This window comes from Erpetoichthys calabaricus, chromosome 17, assembly GCF_900747795.2.
Source record: "Erpetoichthys calabaricus chromosome 17, fErpCal1.3, whole genome shotgun sequence".
NCBI classification, from domain to species: Eukaryota; Metazoa; Chordata; class Cladistia; order Polypteriformes; family Polypteridae; genus Erpetoichthys; species Erpetoichthys calabaricus.
In genome coordinates, this window is record NC_041410.2 from 52,283,889 (window position 1) to 52,304,237 (window position 20,349).

General features: G+C 39.7%; 1 protein-coding gene across 3 annotated transcripts in view; it reads right to left on the reverse strand.

Annotated features, from left to right (window-relative positions):
* The window catches only part of adpgk (ADP-dependent glucokinase), a 49,987-nt gene that overhangs the window by 13,756 nt on the left and 15,882 nt on the right, over window positions 1-20,349 (reverse strand). For all 3 annotated transcript variants that reach the window (XM_028823932.2, XM_028823933.2, XM_028823931.2), the window contains exons 3-5: window positions 15,302-15,527; window positions 3,996-4,058; window positions 786-906 (exon numbers count right to left, since the gene is read on the reverse strand). In XM_028823932.2, coding sequence (XP_028679765.1) covers window positions 786-906; window positions 3,996-4,058; window positions 15,302-15,527 — 410 coding nt within the window. The remainder of the gene's footprint in view (window positions 1-785; window positions 907-3,995; window positions 4,059-15,301; window positions 15,528-20,349) is intronic.

Sequence of the window (20,349 nt, forward strand, 5' to 3'; positions counted from 1 at the left end):
ATCTTAATCCCATTGACAATCTGTGGGATGTTACGGAAAATGAAGTCCAATCCATCGAGGCCACACCTCACAACTTACAGGACTCAAAGGATCTACACTGCTAACGCTTTAGTGCCAGATACCACAAGACACCTTCAAAAGGTGTTGCAGAGTCTAAGCTTGGACAAGTCAGAGCTGCTTTTGTGACATGACAGGGACCCAAACAATATTAGGCAAGTGGTGTTAATGTTGTGGCTGATCAGTGTACAATATAAGGCATTAATTTTAAAAAAGCGAGTAATCTTATTGTACAGGTAATTGGGCCATTTGTGTAGTAATTCAAAAGTTAAATTTTCAGTAAGTACTTAAAAATATCCTAATGCTGAGGTTTACAGCTCTCCCTTTCTCTGTAAGGCCTACACTCTAATAGGTATCAGTATAACACAACAGAGAAAAGGCATCAGAATCATCACAGGGGCTGGTTGGGAGAAAAGTGAAATCAAGATACATTTAATATAACCAATTAAAACACAAGTTTAAAAACTGACCATAAAGCATGTGTCCCAAGATAAAATGGAATAAACAAAACACCCCATCCTTAGTGCTGGAGATAAAAACTGTCAAGTCAAAGCAAACCCCCACTCACTCAGTTTGATCAGAAGCATACATGCAACACATACTTCTTAATAACTTCTTAATAATGGCATGCCCTCCATCTTATGTCAACTGTTTACATTTCAGGATCCACAGCAAAACAATAATTTGCCTCAAAACTTACAAAACAGAACCATTTTTTTCTTATTTACCTGATTTGTACTCCAAAATGAGATGGTACTCATCAGTTTCCTGAAGGGACTCGGGTGGAACAAGGATCTGCTCATCTAGAAGTTCATGGAGTTTGGGGCCAACCGGACCACAGAGTAGCACCTAGGCATTATGGGGAGTGAAAAAGCAGCCTTTAAATTTTTGAACATAGACTCACACTGCAATTGGACCTGAGCTGAGCCCAGATTACAAACACTGTAACTTTATAGGTAAAGGTTAAGTAACTTCTCTGAAACACTGAGCTAGTTCCCATTATATTACATTTACATGCAATCTCTTAGCAGGCACTTTTATCCAATGCGACATACAAAAGAGCTCAACATGATCAAGTAAATGTCAGTCTGGGGACTGTTTTTGAAACAAGAACAACAGGACAATATTACAAAATTGATCTTCATAAGTGAAGTGCTTTAATCCAAACAGAACACAGAACTAGCTAATCATTTTACAACAGCCTATCAATAAATGCCATTGTCAATTAGACCAGTGACTCCAAATCTCAAACATGGGGACCACATGTGTCTACAGGTTCATTCCTACCAACTTGTTTTTACTAGAACTCCTAACTTAATTAAGTTAGCTGTTATTTCTGAGTTTCTATGTTTTTAGGTCAAATGTACGAATAAAAAAAACAAAAAAAACAACTATTACAGTAATCCCTCGCTATATCACGCTTTGACTTTCGCTGCTTCACTCTATCGCAGATTTTATATGTAAGCATATCTAAATATATAAAACGCGGATTTTTCGCTGCTTCGTTGGTTTCTGCTTGGACAATGGGTCATTTTACTTCTGGTACATGCTTCCTCAGTTGGTTTGCTCATTTGATTTCATACAAGACGCTATTAGCGGATGGCTGAGAAGCTACCCAATCAGAGCACGCAGTAAAGTTCCTGTGTTCCTAAGTTAACCAGGAAGTCTCATCTCGCTCATTCAGCATCAACGTGTTTCACTGTGTAAAGAGTTAACTTTTGTGCTCTTTTGTGTTTATCTTTTTGCATAGTCAAGCCCTTCATTATAGCTCCAAAATGATCTGCTCCTGCTTCAGGGGCCGTGCCCAAGCGCCAACGGAAGATGCTAACAATTGCAGAAAAGGTAAAAGTTTTGGATATGTTGAAGGAAGGGAACAGCTACACCGCTGGAAGGAGAACAACGGCGGTGCTACGCAGTCGCCTGAAGAGACTCCTTTAGAAGAGCTGTAACGTTCTCCTTTGTTATGCAGTAAAGTTAAACTCATCGTTATCGGACAAGTCGTCGTGTCATAATTAATTTTCTACGTACAGTACTTAGTACATGTACGTACGTTTAATGTCATTGTACACACATTTTACTGTATACAATTTTTCTTGCATTGTACTTATTTATTGCTGGTGGCTTGTCTATCGTAATGGCTGTAACATAACATTTAACATATGTGATATCGGAGACGCTCGATATCTATAATATTTAGGTTTTACTGTATATAAACAGTGTGTTTACATACATAATTTCAACGAATCTTACCTAATATCTAAGAGAATACAAAGGGTTTATGCTGTATAACTGTGCAGGAAATTTTTATAAGAGTGTGGGAGAGTTTATAAGGGCTTAAAATATATAAAAATAACCATATAAACATATGGTTTTTACTTCGCGGATTTTCACTTTCGCGGGAGGGTTCTGGAACATAACCCCCGCGATAGGCGAGGGATGACTGTATTTTGTAAGGATGTACCAAGCATTTACATAGTGATAATTTAGAGGTTTGGTTTTTCAGATTTTCAAAGTTGAAATAGTTTTTATTCTGCTTTTTCAGGTGTTCTGGATGTTTACTCCTTTGTCTCCTAATGAGCAGTAAGTGGGTCCAGCACTCAAGCAGTGCCCAGGTGCCTGTGCAGCTCTACTGATTTTTAAGTTTCATTGTAGATAAACATTTAAGGGAGCAAACTATACAGAAAATGGCAGATTAATAGACAGACAACTAAAGAGAGTTAACCATTGTGGAGATAAGCCCAACCACAGAGACACCAAGACACACAAGTCCCAAAACACGTTTATTTTCTTTGCTGCCTTTCCAGCACACAGTACACAAATCAACAACAGCAATTAAGCTCAGTCCTTTTCTTCCTCTTTGTTGCTGCTTCCATTCCTCTCCCACAAGCTCTGTCCTCTGTGAGGCGGCCCCTTTTTTATGTTGTACCCGGATGTTTTCCAGGTGCTCGTTGATGACCTTTCTCCAGCACTTCCTGGTGTGGCGGAAGTGCTACCGTCCAAGGTTTAGGAACTGTTCAGGTGCCTCCTGGTGGTGGCCATGGGCCCCAACTGGGTTGTGCTTCCAAGCTCTGTTCCCATGGCCCTGATGCCAACCAAGGTGGCTGCTCTCTCGTGCCCCGGGGGAGATATTATTTCTCCCCCAGTCCTTCCATTCTCCAGGCGCCCTGGCTTGGCAAGGGTCCCAGCCATCAGTCACACCATATAAGGCTATGGTAAAATACAAATAATTCTTAACGTCTTATAAAAATCACAATGCTCTGAATCTGGTTGTTGGTAAAATGACTCGCTGACTGCAACAAAAACCTGCAAGCACAGAGTAGGACTGAGTTTGAGGACCACTAAATTTGAAAGATATTCAGAGAACATGAGAGTCTCCAAACACTTCTTAAATACGGTGAGGGAGTCAGCAGTTCAGATGGAGGCAGGAAGCTCGTTCCATCAACTAGGAGCTACATATGCAAAGTATGGATTGAAATGTGATGCCACCATTCACTAGCAGACCTGACTGATCAAGAAGGAGCATAGTACATTAGGAGTGTGTCCGTATATATAGGTGATGACTCACTGATAACCCTGTAGACAAGCATCAATGATTTGGATATAAATGTATGCTGCTATATCTATCTATCTAGGAGAACCAGTGTAGTTATATGAAAAAAGGAGTGCCATGTGTCTGTCTGGCTGAGGAACATAAGACATGCTGTTACATTCTGAACCATCACATGATTATTTATACTTCAGGCTTTTCATTTTTTAGTTTTTTTTTTCCAGTCTCTTTAATATGGTTTTAAAACAATACACTTTTGCATTCACAGTCTTAATTATTACTTTTACTAATTATATGTTTCTTTCTCAAAGAATAAAGCAATGTTGCAATATATTTTTTTCAAAACCACAACCATTTCTGATGTGGTAAAATACATAAGAATTAAACTTACTGTCACTTGGGGATGTCTTGCTAACTTCTGACCGATGAGGGCTGCATTTCCTCCTACATACACCTAAAAGATGGATGAAAACTGACAGTTAGTGAAATGCATTAAAGTATTTTTTCTTTTATCATCTTTTTTTTTTTTTTAAACCTAAAATTACATACAATTAGTACTTTTTGTAAAAGTAATGGGCCACACAAAAAACAACACCTTTATCCTACAGGTTACAAAGATACAAGTACTGTATATCTTGTATGTTGAGGTCCAAGAGTGTAACTATAGTAATATGTATATAATGTGACATATTTAATACAGTGAGGTATACGCTTACATGCCTCGAATTAACAATACAGAGACATATGCCCTGATCTGGAGTCCAATCAATGAGATGCAATGCAGTTAATGTCTACCATGAGCTGTTGGTATTCTCTCCTTTTTCACTGTGTGCACAATTATTAGGCAAGTGAGTATTTTGACCATATCATAATTTTCATGCATATATTCCTTCTCCAAGTTGTATAAACTTGAATGCTGATTTGATTTAAGCATATCAGGTGATATGTATTTGTGTAATGAGGGAGGGTGTGGCCACCCTATAGGTGTGCATAATTATTAGGCAGCTTCTTTTCCCTAGGCAAAATGGGCCAAAAACAGATTTAACTGACTCTGAAAAGTCAAAAATTGTAAAAAGTCTTTCAGAGGGATGCAGCACTCTCCAAATTGCTAAGATATTGGGGCGTGATCATAGAACCATCAAGCGTTTTGTTGCAAACAGTCAACAGGGTCGCAAGAAACGTGTTGAGAAAATAAGACGCAAAATAACTGCCACAGATTTGAGAAGAATCAAACGTGAAGTAACCAGGAACCAGTTATCCTCAAGTGCTATCATATTCCAGAACTGCAACCTACCTGTAGTGTCTATAAGTACAAGGTGTTCAGTGCTCAGGGACATGGCCAAGGTAAGAAAAGCTGAAACCCGACCACCACTGAACAAGACACATAAACTGAAATGTCAAGACTGGGCCATACGGACTGATGAGATGAGAGTGACACTTGATGGACCAGATGGATGGGCCAGTAACGGGCACAGAGCTCCACTTCGACTCAGACACCAGCAAGATGGAGGTGGAGTACTGGTATGGGCTGGTATTATTAAAGATGAGCTAGTTGGACCTTTTCGGGTTGAAGATGGACTCAAATTCAACTCCCAAACCTACTGCCAGTTTTTAGAAGACACTTTCTTCAGGCAGTGGTACAGGAAACAGTCAGCATCTTTCAAGAGGACCATGATTTTTATGCAGGACAATGCTCCATCACATGCATCAAAGTACTCCACTGCGTGGCTAGCCAGTAAAGGCCTTAAAGATGACAGAATAATGACATGGCCTCCTTCCTCAACTGACCTAAACCCTATTGAGAACTTGTGGGCCCTACTTAAACAGGAGATTTACAGGGAAGGAAAACAGTACACCTCTCTGAACAGTGTCTGGGAGGCTGTGGTTGCTGCGGCACAAAAAGTTGATCGGCAGCAGATCAAGAAACAGATTCCATGAATGGAAAGCTTATTGCTGTTATTGAAAAGAAGGGTGGCTATATTGGTCACCGATTTTTTTTCTTCATACCAGAAATGTTTATTTGGAAATCGTGTTGTTTGTTTATTATTCTCACTTTAACAGATGAAAATAAACAAGGGAGATCGGGAAAATGTAAGTTTTTTGATTTAGTTGCATAATAATTCTGCACACTAATAGTTGCCTAATAATTGTGCACACACGTGTATTCCCCTGATAATGTTCACACTCACATTTCCTTTGCATAACATTCAGGTTTCAGGTTTATTAATATTTTGGATTGACTGATGGCACTGTATTTGTTTCATATTAAAATGAATCCCAAAAATACAACTTGCCTAATAATTGTGCACACAGTGTAATGTGACATATTTAATACAGTGAGGTGCACGCTTACATGCCTCGAATTAACAATACAGAGACAGATGGCTGATCTGGAGTCCAATCAATGAGATGCAATGCAGTTAATGTCTACCATGAGCTGTTGGTATTCTCTCCTTTTTCACCCTTTAAAAATAGACTAATTCTCTAATGCAATATGGTTCTCCTCATGAGTTTCAAATGTGCTTAGTGTACTATCATGTTGACTGCATTTCTCAGCCACTATCTGAGCTGAAGCATTTTTGGAAGGAGCAAAAAATACTTGTTTCTTTCAATCTGAAGAAAAAAAATCTTTGTTAGAAAGAAAAAAAAAATCCTGTGGTTCTTAACTGGATGGAATTATATGACATGAACACTGCTTCAGTAAAACATAACACTGACAATAAAGGTGAACTTTTCTTGGTCAGTTTTACAGCAAGCAAAAACTAAAAATGATGCAGATGTAAACTGTTTTATCAAGAGTACTACAAAAAAATGAGGGCATTAAATATATGATAGTTTTAAAATGGCAGCTAACTCTAATAGTTACATAAGATGGCAACTATAGATCAAATGATGTACTTTCTATACAGTTTCATCTTGCAAGACTCCACAATAGCTTTGATGATAACACTGTCAAGAACTGAACACAATGGAGCAGGAAATGGATCTGGCAATTGCAGTTTCATTGCATCCTAAGGGTATAAAGCTAACAGGGACACATTATCCACAACACATCATTATTTTCATGCTGGAAGGCTCACCTGTAGTCAAGCTGCAGTTTTCAGGCAAGTAGGAGTTGGACTAGAATAACCTAATAATTAACAATGAATTTCACAATACCACTGCTTACCACAAAAGCCTTGGCACAACTGGCAGTAAATAAAAAAAACAAAAACAAAACAAAACCACAACATCAACAATCCAGTGATTAATTTCAGGGTGCTTTTAGAACCACACAATCTTCTTGAGCAATTCACATATGCTTAGAAGGGAAAAAAAAAAGATTAGAATATGGCATCAAGTCATGCAAGCAACCCCTTGTTTTTTATTATCCTTTCATAACTGGCAGTAAACACTGCAACGTCCTCCATACTGTCAACAATGAATTTGTAAACGGGGGGAAATCACCAATGTTTCTGAATCTTGTAAATAAAAAGTTTTTTTTGATAACGTCACCATCAGGTAGCTTTAAAATTGTTTGTGTACCACTTTACTTAGTACTACTTTGCTATTGCCTACTCTTTGTCATCATTAATCACTCCAAAAGGCTGAGAATGAGATTATAGGAGAACCTAAATATATATATATTGTGGTGGATGGCCGGGGTCCATGACCGGCCGGGACGCCCCTTTGTTATATGCTCGGTGGGAGCAGCCATGGACAGTGCAATACCTCCCCCCTTGACATTAGATGGCCGCCCCCCTGGGTTGGAACGGTGCCTCAGTTTCCCGCAGGGCTCCATGGGAACTGGAGTTGGGGGCAGCCCTGTTGGGTCCTGCAGGCGCCACCAGAATGGGCTGCAGGTGAAACTCCTGAGCCCTTGTGTAGCCGGAACTCAGCAATCAAGCATCTGGAGCACTTCCGGGTGAACTATAAAAGGGGCCAGCAGCCACCATTCGAGGAGCCAGAATCGGGAGGAGGAGGACAAGGTTGCCAGGGAGGAGTGGTAGAGGAAGAGAGAGTGCTTTATTGTGTGTTTTATTTGGGGTTTTGTGCTTGGGACTGTGTACTGCCTGTGGGACACGGGGAAGACGTGCGCCCACAGGTGAAGAAAAAATGAATTGTCTTGTTTATTTTACATGTGCCTCCGTGTCGGGTCGGGCACCTATATAGCACCTTTTTCACAGTGGAACATCCTGGCATTCATCAGCAATTACAGTTACACACACAATTCTAATACATCCACAGACTGTATTTTACCACCCTACAGGTGTCACACAAATGAGGATTCATTCAGAACATTTATTGTCAAACATTTACAAAGGAACATTACTTCAATTATATGTTGTGACAGACAACACGGTTCAAGGATTATGGTGAGAAATAAATACAACAGCCAGAAGATGATTTACACAAGTCAAAATTGTAATGAGATAGCAACCCAACTAACAGGCAACCAAAGCATGAGGACAAGACAGAAATCAGTCAAAGACGAACAGGAGGTCAACTAAAGAAAATGAAACCTAACACTAGGGCTTACTAGTTTTAAAGTCAGCTACCGCTAATAAGAATTTCAAGGATTTTATCCAACTAAGGAATAAAGTGCTCCATATTTTTATCATTATATTTGATGATATAATGAATGTGACGATCGTGATCACGACACATTCTGTTGCATTACGTAAACAAAGAATGAGATTTAGGATTTAAAAAAAAAAAAAAAAAAAAACTTTCAGGAAATAATTCAAAACAACGCAAAACACCCAAAACAGAATCTACACAACAGAAAAAAATACCAGAACTAAAAATAAGTATAAAATGCCTTAATCATTATAAAATATTGTATTTGTATATTTTTAATACAGACTATTTTGAAACAATGTATTGTATTTTGATACCGCTCTATTCATTTTGACATATGTTTGCACTCTCATCAAAATCCTTTCTGCACCAGTGGTGAGATTCTGTTGTGTTGTGATGCATTGCAGTCGTGTATTTCCACTGAAGGTTCAAGCAAGTCAAGAAGAAACCAACAGCCCTAAGTAATACAGAAGTAAACATGGGCAGGCAGAACCTGAACCACCTAAGCTTCACCAATGACACTGTCCTTCTTACTAGGACATTAGAAAAAAGCATCAAAAATGCTCTCTGAGCTCACCCAGGCAGGCTCCCTTTAATGACTCCACATCAGCTGCTCAAAGAAACAAAATGATAGGGAATCTCATCACGGGCAAACATCCGGTGATGTTGGATAAAAAGGCAATGCAGACACTTGGATAGCATCTTATGATGCACAATCACCTTGACAGAGAGATAAGCAAACACAGAGTGGTGGCTTGGGTATACTTTATCAATAATGGGGATGTCCTGAGGAAGATGAAGAACCCCATGCTACAAGGAAATAACTTCAGTGCTGCTATAGGCCTTTCACTCCGACACTCTATATGACAGAGACTCAGACCACATCTCTCTGTTCCTGTACCCAGCCTACAGACAAAGGCTGAAACAAACAAACCCTATCATTAAGCAAGTTAAACTTTGCACCCCAGAGACTGAGAGCACCCTGCAGGACTGTTTTGCTCAGACAGACTGGGATGTGTTTAGGGTTGCAGCCACTCTAGAGGACTCTTCTATCAGCATACAGGACTATGCCGAGTACGTGACTGGGTACATTAGCACCTGTAATGACAACATCATGCCCACAATACCAGTCAGGAAGTTCCCCAATCAGAAGCCCTGGATAAACAGTCAGGTACGCCACATGCTGCGTGCCCGCTCTCTTGCATTTAGATCAGGCACTGAGACGGAGTACAAAGCTGCGAAGTACGGACTAAGAAAAGCCATCACAGCAGCCAAGAGGCAGTACAGAGAGAAGCTGGAGGGCTTCTATTCTACTGCTGACTCTGGAAGTATGTGGCAGGGCCTACAGCACATCACAGACTACAGGACCACCATCAGCTCCACAGACAGTCTGTCAGATGATCTCAACACTTTCTACACCCGCTTTGAGACATCCAGCAACAGCACAGAGTGGAGGCACACCCACTCAACCACCCCCCCCCCCCCCCCCACAGTCTCTTCAGGTCAGGTACACAAAGCACTAAGGAAGATCAACTTTCGTAAGGCAGCAGGACCAGACAACATCCCTGGGTGGGCTCTCAGAACATGTACGAACGAGCTGGCTGATGTTCTCTGCTCCATCTTCAACCTTTCCCTCAGTCACAGCATCGTTCCGTCCTGCTTTAAGACTACAATCATTGTCCCCCTTGCTAAAAAAAGCCCACCCACCTGCCTGAATGACTACAGGCCAGTAGCACTCACTCCAGTCATCATGAAGTGTTTTGAGAGAGTGGTGCTGGCCCACATTCAGAGCAGCATACTGGACACTCTGGACCCCCTGCAGCATGAATACCAGCCTAACAGGTCCACCTCAGATGCCATCGCGGCTACACTACATTATTCCCTCTCCCATCTGGAGAACTAAGACTCCTACATCAGGATGCTCTTTGTTGACTACAGCTCTGCCTTTAACACGGTTATTCCCCCAAAAACTCACCCATAAACTGTCTGCACTTGGCCTGCACCCCACCCTCTGTGACTGGCTCCTAGACTTTCAGACTGGCAGGCCCCAGTCTGTTAGGACTGGTAATAAAATTTCAGCCACCATTATCACAAACACAGACACTCCACAGGGATGCATCCTCAGCCCCATCCTCTACACCCTGTTCACCCACGACTGTATCGCTTCCCACAAAGATATCCTAAAGTTCGCAGATGACACCACAGTGATAGGACGCATCACTGGTGGGGATGAGGCGGCCTACAGGAAGGACCTCACTTTGACACTTAACACCACACAGCTGGTCAAGAGGGCTCAACCGTGGCTGTGCTTTCTGAGGAGGCTGAGGAAGTTTGGTATGTCGACTAAGATCCTCGGCAACTTTTACAGCTGCATTGTTGAGAGCATCTTGACCAGCTGCATCACCGTGTGGTACGGCAACACTACTGCTATGGACTACAAATGCTTGCATAGAGTGGTAAAGACTGCTGAGAAGATCACCAGGACCCCACTGCCCTCTCTGCAGAGCATCTACAACTGCAGAGTCCGCAGGAGAACTGCCTTGATCCTCAGGGACCCCACCCACCCCCAACATGAACTGTTCACACTTCTACCCTCAGGCAGGAGGTATAGCAGTATAAAATGCAGGACTTCCAGGCTAAAGAACTCTTTTTCCCAAGGCCATTAGACTCCTAAATAACTTACTGGAGTTTATAATCATGGTTCACCTCATTCTAGCTACCTCACACAACTGTATTTGACTTGTCCTTCACACACCTACCTGCACAATTACACTTTATACTTCTGTTTTTATACTTTATGCTGCCACTGTTACTTATCTATCTGCTACTTATTATTTATGTTTATCTTTATACATTGGTTTTGTCATTTGGAGTGGACAGCAAAGAAAGAATTTCATTGTACAGGGAAACGTGTTTCCTTAATGTGCACATGACAATAAACTTTGAACTTAAGCAGGAACCAAGTGGCTCCACATTATCCACTGCAGACTGGAATGCCATCCGACGGGTTACACTACAAGACAGCATGTAGAATGCCCAAGCAGTGATGATTTTAGGAAGCAGTCCATACTGTTGGACCCCCATCGACTATGCTAAGAAGTCCACACACAGATGTGCCAGAACACATCATGCACAGCACTAACAAAGATGGGCTTGGACAGCCATTGATTGGGTGCTCCACAACATCAAGACACTGATGTTTTATGCTTTCAGGGAGGCTTCAAATCTCTTCTGTGAGCAGCTTGGTATGTCTCCCTATAAGGTGTTGCATGGTTATGAGTCACACACACTGGATGACCTCAGATAGGGACCGGGTACTCTGGAGGACCATATTAGGATCTACATCCCAGAGCTGAATAAGGGAACCCGTAAGTTTTTACATAAGTTAGTCAAGGTTACCCTTTCAGGTAAAATACTTATACTATATTATGATAAATGAGTAATCTTTCATTTACTGTATATGGATTGCACCAACAGAAGAGGGTGAAGTGTTCAGGATTATAAATGAGATTAAGGAACAGACCTAAGAAACTAATGATAATCAGTTTGTACATTGCAAATGTGCAATCACTAGAGAATAAAACAAAGTCTGGCTGGGGCTTTTAGTGCATCATGGAATGAGGGCCTGTTGCACTTTTCTATTTACAGGAACCAAGCTTCACAAAATACTGGGGATTCCGTTAAATACTAAATGTGCCTCTCTATTTTGTTCAGACTGGACTGTGGCATATAGTAACGGCACAGTTGTGGGCATGTACAAAACTGTTCCTATTAGAAATAATGTATGCACACTAGTTTGCCTTAAGGGTCAAACAGACTGAAGAAGGGGACAATTCCTACAGCCAGAATGCAGTAACCCACCTTAACAAAAAGTCCTTTTTGAATTGTCATTCAGCACCATCATCTTCCTGAAGTCAATAGGCAGGCTTAGATCATTTGGACTCAGCTCACTTTTGCTTTCAATGTTTACAAATGGTTGTGTTACGAAACAAGAAACAAACACTATCATCATATTTGGTACTGGTTCTGATTACCAATTGTGCAATGACAAGATAAGCTTGTAGGAGGGAGGTTAATGTTTTCACCGAATAGTTCAAAAACAATTACATCCCCTAGCATCTGCCAAATAAAAGAACCTGTTGAGGAATATAGTGTAGCCGTATAGTGGTGTTGCTGAAATAGTAGCTCTAAGTTGCTTAGTGGTCAACATCTCCGAAGATCTCTTATGGTCCCTCAGTGCTAACTATTTCATTAAGAAGACAACAGTATTGTCACTTTTTCTGAAAGGGCTAAATAGCGCCAATCTGTTCAACACCCTGCATTCTCGCAAACCACTGCAAATGCACAGTGGACAATATACAGACTAGTTTCTTTTCAGTCAGGAATGGCAGACTGTAGTAGGTTGCCAAAATGGCCCAATTCATCAATTTACCTAGGCTTCTATGACTACGGGACATTGCACAAGAAAGGATTCTGAAGAAAGCATCTTCCATTGTCTTAAAACCTCCCCAACTCATATCAGTAACAAATGGTCCCACTTTCACCCAGCAAGTAATACCTTAGCATTTGATGGCACTCCAACAACCTTGCAAACCCTCAGGCCATTAATCTGTTAAGTTACATAGAGTCTGCTCTATGTTGCTTGACCTATGACCAAGACTACACTATGTAAACAAATGAACCACCAATCAACTTGTACTATTGATGCAACGTGACGGATAATTCTTCAGCACAGTTAAGGCCTTGTCACATTTCATGACTTTTGCAACAATTTTCAGTCACTGATTTTATTTACTTATCTTAGAGGGTTGGAGGCAATTGTAGAAATCTCCTGTGAGTGCTCGTCATGTAGTGTGAGTCACTCCAAATAGTCTGAGACCCACCTCAACAAAGTCAAACAGGTCAGATTTTGTCTTAAGTCACAGAGGTAGACTCTGTGTATGTGAAAGATGATAACCAATGACCACTCAGCATAAGTTAAATGCACATAAATGCAGTGATAAGGAATAAGGAACATATGTGTTTTGGTTGTCACAAACCAAAGAGAAGCTTGTCTGTCTGATGTCTTATATTGTAAAGAAAAATTTAAGAAAAAAGTGGACAAAATTGAGATTGAGGTTGCAGTACTGTAAATCTTTTGCATGGCCATTTGCTCCATTAGGCGGCATGCAACTGGCTGTAAGAAAAGTGAGGCAAGCTCGCAATACTTTGGAAATGTGAAAGTGTGCTGAAAAGCTGTCTCCCGTCTTCTAAAAGCTGACCACTCCAGCGATTTCTACTCTAGTAAACTGACATGCATATTGAGTAGCAACTGTAGTCATCAAATTTGACATCTGCTTCAACTACAACTCATGTAGTGTGGCATTGGCTATACTTGCATCATCTCATCATTTCTAGTTATGTCTAATATATATTGTATGTTAATAAAAGATTTATTGATATAGTTTGCCACTGATTTATTTGTTAAGCTACTTTAGAACACTGCAGCATGTATTATATTGTTGTTTCTACATTTTTAAGCAGGGGCAAGCATGGTTTTACTCATAGTTTGAGTCTGGGCCATACATTACAATTCAGTCCAAAATACCTGCCAGTAAAAATCACTAAAATCAAATATTATTTTCCATTCAGATGTATCAGAGCAAAACTTTTAGTTAATAAGTTTTTTTCCCAAATTACTCTTAATTTGAACAATCATGCATTTTTAAAATTTCTTCCATTAAACACTTCTGTAAACAATTAAACATTAATCAGGATTTTCAATAGATACATGCAATTATTTGGATAGAGGAAATTTTCTGAAAAATAAATTTTAAAAAGTAAGCTTTTACCATATTGCATGGAGTCCCCCTGCAAAAAAATAACACCATTTGTTTGAGTTGGAGCTCTCTCTAAAAAGTCACATTTTAAATATATAAGCATAAAATATTAAAGCTGAATGAAGAAAAATATCAATGTAATTGAAAACACAAGTTAGTAGCAATTTTTAAACATCAGAGTTAAATGATTATAACAGTCTAAGATAGTACTTATATGCATATAAATAAAGTAAAAAATGTTGGAGCAGAAACTAAAAAAAAAAAAAGTGTCTGGGTTGAATTTTTCCTTTTCTAGCTCTTATTTTATCAAATTATTTACTAAACTGAATATCTGAAATTGATTTCTACACAATTCAAATGAAATTTGAAATCAATTTAAAATGTACATTATACAAAAAAGATTTGGAAACAAGTGTCCAATACCTCCAGGGAAACAAAAATAAAGTGTGAATAAATGTACAAAGGTAGGGACAGTGAAGGGAACAAAACACCAAATAAGAAAATCTTGTTTCACATAGCACCAACACGCACGCTCAAAAATGAGATATCATCACTCCTGGCTTAGGGTGAGTGGAGTGTTTGAGGTAAAGGGCCATAATGAGTTGAGATGGCCATCTCAGCTTTTATTATAAAACTCCTGTCAAGAGTAAGCTTGGGCAGATGGATATTGTTAAACCATTGACCAAGTGCCTGTCCATCAACATACAAATCAGGCATTCTCCCACTGCCCCTTGTTAAATACCTTCTGTAAAACTGGCCATATATACAACCACTACAGTAAATATGCCCATTACATTTCCTGATTTTGCCCAAAACAAAGGCAGGTTCAGTTGCTTCTTCCCTAGGTACGAAACCAAGATACAAGCCGATTAAGAAGGTAGGCTCAATTATGGTGTGCACTCTTGACCTGTTACTCTTCATAACTCTGGTGTGTATCTGAGGTAGGCTGTTGTTCTTCATTGTAATATTTGTTGGATTAGATAAAATAAACTTAATTAATCCCAAGGGGAAGTTTATTCATTTATTTAGGTTCTGTAAAAAGCTACATTTCCCCTTGGGAAAAATATTGTACTGTTTATCTGTCTATCTATCTAACTTTCACCTGATCCTCAATTTTTTTTCTCTACCACTTTCTCAACCACCTTTACTGGATGCTTTGAAAACCTGATAGGTCAATGGATCACCCTCCACATTTCAATGGATCATTATTTTCTGAGCTCACTGAAAAAAAATTTACTTCTTTCCCAGCTTACTAAAATACTTCCTTACACAGGTCTGTTAAAGATTTGTGGAGAACATTCCAATAACAGAAAAATACCTGAGCACCAGGATACTCAGAGGCTGCCCGTGCAATCCTTTGAAACATCTCCTCATCAGAATAGAAGCGCTCAGCTGCTGCACCTTTTGACATATGATACAGAAATGCTTCCTTCAGATCTTCTTTTGAACGCAGAATTTCATGGTCTTTTCCCTTTCCAGGTTCTAGGGCAAGAGCCTGAAGAAGTCCAACTCCTGTCACCACAACATCTACACATGCATTCACTCTGAGAAAAAGGAGACAAAGATAATCAGTTCTGCACACAAGGCACATTTTCAAGCATCTGACATTATTTTTAAAACTATGTCAATTTGGTTTCAAGCATGGGAAATTGAGGGTGCTAAAACTAGTTTAACATCTTTGAATACAGTTTCTGAATTTTAGTTAATATATACATTACCAACCCAACAGAATAAACTCCTATTTACTATTGAAAACAGCTGTATACATCATATATTGCACCATACACGACTAGGGAAATATGCACAGTTGGGGGAAATAAAAGAAAATATAGCAAAACAGTACTTTTACTGAAAAACAGTATGATAAACCTATGCCAATATAATTTCTGAGGTGCACAGAACAATGCTATAATTGATGTTTGGCAATAAAAGACTTAGAAACATAGTATTGGATATATGTGTGAAGGGTCAACATTTTAAAAAATGTATGGTTGTGACATTACTAATAGGAACACCAAACCATACAGTATAAAAAGATTAATTTCAGTATAATTATGTATTATACACACAAACACACACTTATACAGCTCTATAAAGCTACACATTCTAGACTGATTATCTGATGATAACTGTTAAATGGAAGATTACTACATTTATTTATATATAAAACAAAAAATATGAGCGAAGGCTTTAGATTTGTCAAAAATTTCGATCTCCAGTTTTCAATGGATCTCAAGATTTTAGGGTCCCCTGATACCGAAAACATCAATATCTTGATGATGGGTGTGTGTCTGCCGGTGTTTCACAGTTTCTTAAGGACGGTCTAGAGCTAAAACAGCTGGACAGAAAAAGAAACAGGCACTGTGGAGGAACCCTCAAATATTGTAATTCTGCAATTAATTATGAATTCTTCTTGTCAATTGCTATCATAATGACCTATATTATGATCAGAAAGATTAGAATCAGAGCAGTAAATAATTACTAAAATGTTATAGAATAGATCAAGTAACTTGGTTCCTATGGCACAAAGCCTACTGACGCTTATGTCCAAATTTTTTTCTTTCATTATTATAGTAGACCAGATACCCGCCTCCTTGCCCAGCTCCATCCTGCCCCAGCTCATTACACCCGTCTCACTCACTCTTCTCTTGTCCCTCCCATGACAGATTCCTCTCAAAAGCCAAGTTATCAAAAAGCATTAATCGCACCCTCAGTACGTCCTATTTTTTCAATTCATGAAACGTTTATCATTGACCCAAAGCTGCATGGTGATTCACATATTCCTTATTGGCACAGCGTTTCATTAAAGCGCAATCTACATCAGGAAGCATACGAGTCGTGTCTACTGAAAGGACGAGCCTCTTCATGAAGGAAAACACTGGAGTGACGCGTTTTCTTCTCAATGTTGATCAGAATATTCCTGCTTCACAAATAGCCAATATTATATATATATTATATATATAATTAGGGCGGAGTGGTGGCTCTGAGGCTAAGGATCTGCGCTGGTATCCCGAAGGTTGCCGGTTCGAATCCCTGTCACTGCCAAAAGAGATCCTGCTCTGCTGGGCCCTTGAGCAAGGCCCTTAACCTGTAATTGCTCCAGGGGCGCTGTACAATGGCTGACCCTGCGCTCTGACCCCAAGGGGTATGCGAAAACTACCAAATTCCTAATACAAGAAATTGTATAAGGCGAAATAAAGAACAAAAAAAAAAAAATATATATATATATATATATATATATATATATATATATATATATATATATACATATACATATACATATATACACACACACACACACAAAATATGCTGTGTGTGGTCAACTGGACAAAAAAAAAAAAAAAACAAAGACTCCCTAGCAGTTTCACTATATTCATGAACTTGGAGAGGCATCAGCTAATTCTTAAGAATTACCCAGGGCAGAGGATGTGAGCTGCCCCAATGGGTTTCATAAGAACACACTGGTGATACCATATTTTAGCAGTATTCCTGGCATATGAGTCCTATTAATTTTTGTCTCGAGAAAATACCTTCAGAAAGACAATGTTTTTCGTGAAAACTTGCTGAGGTGTTTCACTTCCACGTTTTTAAGCTTCAGCATTTGCTTTCTTTTGATGTTGTGTCTCTTCATCTGTGTCATTAGCAAGATGTTGTTGTGAAGCAAGATTTGCTGCACAGAGATCTTTAGCAGCAAGAAGTGAGGTGCATGCAAGCGCTGAAAAAATTTAAAAGTACATGAATGCACCATCTAGTGGCTGTGGTTGAGTGAGAGCAGAGTGGACTGCTCCATACACAGACACAGACACAGACACACACACACACACACACACACACACACACACACGTGTTTTGTTTATATAGGTCTAACAATAATAATAATAATATTAAAGTGTATACCAGTGGGTGCTCCAGTTCTAAAAAACACCCAACACAAGCAGGCTTGGACCAAAACATAGAAGGCAAAAGGACTTTTATTGCGGGAAACTCTTAAGCAAGCGTTTCTCACCACAGCCACAAGTACCCCCAGCAGTGCTTCCAATGACATGATTCTGCAGCCCTGAAGCACTTTCTGATGGGGTTGAAGCCCTACGGAGATACACCTAGTGGCCCCCACAAGGCTGTCCCTCAGGACTGCAATATAAGGCATGTCTTGTGGGCACCCATGAGAGCATCCTAGCCAGGGGTCGCTGCCATACAGTTAGGTCCATAAATATTTGGACAGAGACAACTTTTTTCTAATTTTGGTTCTGTACATTACCACAATGAATTTTAAATGTGTCAACTCAGATGCAGTTGAAGTGCAGACTTTCAGCTTTAATTCAGTGGGGTGAACAAAACGATTGCATAAAAATGTGAGGCAACTAAAGCATTTTTTTAACACAATCCCTTCATTTCAGGGGCTCAAAAGTAATAGGACAAATTAAATAACTGGAAATAAAATGTTCACTTCTAATACTTGGTTGAAAACCATTTGCTGGCAATGACAGCCTGAAGTTTTGAACTCATGGACATCACCAGATGCTGGGTTTCCTCCTTTTTAATGCTCTGCCAGGCCTTTACTGCAGCAGCTTTCAGTTGCTGTTTGTGGGCTTTTCTGTCCGAAGTTTAGTCTTCAACAAGTGAAATGCATGCTCAATTGGGTTAAGATCAGGTGACGGACTTGGCCATTCAAGAATTTTCCACTTCTTTGCTTTAATAAACTCCTGGGTTGCTTTGGCTGTATGTTTTGGGTCATTGTCCATCTGTATCATGAAACGCCGCCCAATCAATTTGACTGCATTTAGCTGGATTTGAGCAGACAGTATGTCTCTGAACACCTCAGAATTCATTCGGCTGCTTCTGTCCTGTGTCACATCATCAATAAACACTAGGGTCCCAGTGCCACTGGCAGCCATGCACGCCCAAGCCATCACACTGCCTCCACCGTGTTTTACAGATGATGTGGTATGCTTTGGATAATGAGCTGTTCCACGCCTTCTCCATAATTTTTTCCTGCCATCATTCTGGCAGAGGTTGATCTTGGTTTCAACTGTCCAAAGAATGTTTTTCCAGAACTGTGCTGGCTTTTTTAGATGTTCTTTAGCAAAGTCCAATCTAGCCTTTCTATTCTTGAGGCTTATGAGTGGCTTGCACCTTGCAGTGCACCCTCTGTATTTACTTTCATGCAGTCTTCTCTTTATGTTAGACTTTGATATTGATACGCCTACCCCCTGGAGAGTGTTGTTCACTTGGTTGGCTGTTGTGAAGGGGTTTCTCTTCACCATGGAAATGATTCTGCAATCATCCACCACTTTTGTCTTCCGTGGACGTCCAGGTCTTTTTGTGTTGCGGAGTTCACCAGTGCTTGCTTTCTTTCTCAGGATGTACCAAACTGTAGATTTTGCCACTCGTAATATTGTAGCAATTTCTCTGATGGGTTTTTTCTGTTTTCGCAGCTTAAGGATGGCTTCTTTCACCTGCATGGAGAGATCCTTTGACCGCATGTTGTCTGTTCACAGCAAAATCTTCCACATGCAAGCACCAAACCTCAAATCAACTCCAGGCCTTTTATCTGCTTAATTGATAATGACATAACGACAGACTTGCCCACACCTGCCCATGAAATAGCCTTTGAGTCAATTGTCCAATTACTTTTGAGCCCCTGAAATGAAGGGATTGTGTTAAAAAAATGCTTTAGTTGCCTCACATATTTATCCAATTGTTTTATTCACCCCACTGAATTAAAGCTGAAAGTCTGCACTTCAACTGCATCTGAGTTGTTTCATTTAAAATTCATTGTGGTAATGTACAGAACCAAAATTAGGAAAACGTTGTCTATGTCCAAATATTTATGGACCTAACTGTATAGCATCTTTGTTTTCAGATCTTTTGAGAGTTGCTTTGAGGATCCCATGCTGTCACTCTTCAGAGGAGAGTCAAAGGGAAACAACTTGCAACTGACCACCTTAAAATACCTTTTCTCATGATTGGACACACCTGTCTATGAAGTTCAAGGCTTAACGAGCTAATCCAACCAATTTGGTGTTGCAAGTAATCAGTATTGAGCAGTTACATGCATTCAAATCAGCAAAATTACAAGGGTACCCAAATTTTTGCACAGCCAGTTTTTCACATTTGATTTAATTTCATACAACTAAATACTGCTCCACTAAAAATCTTTGTTCGGAAAACACCCCAGTACTCAGATGTTCCTAGAAAATGAAAGACATACCACTGTTATCTTTTTTGTTGATAGTAAATTCTTATGCAGGCTGAGAGGGGTTCCCAAACTTTTTCATATGACTATATATCTCTATATGTATATAGTCACACTTGGGTCACCGATTTGCACAGAAACATAGGAGGCTGTAGAGACAGGAACTTTAT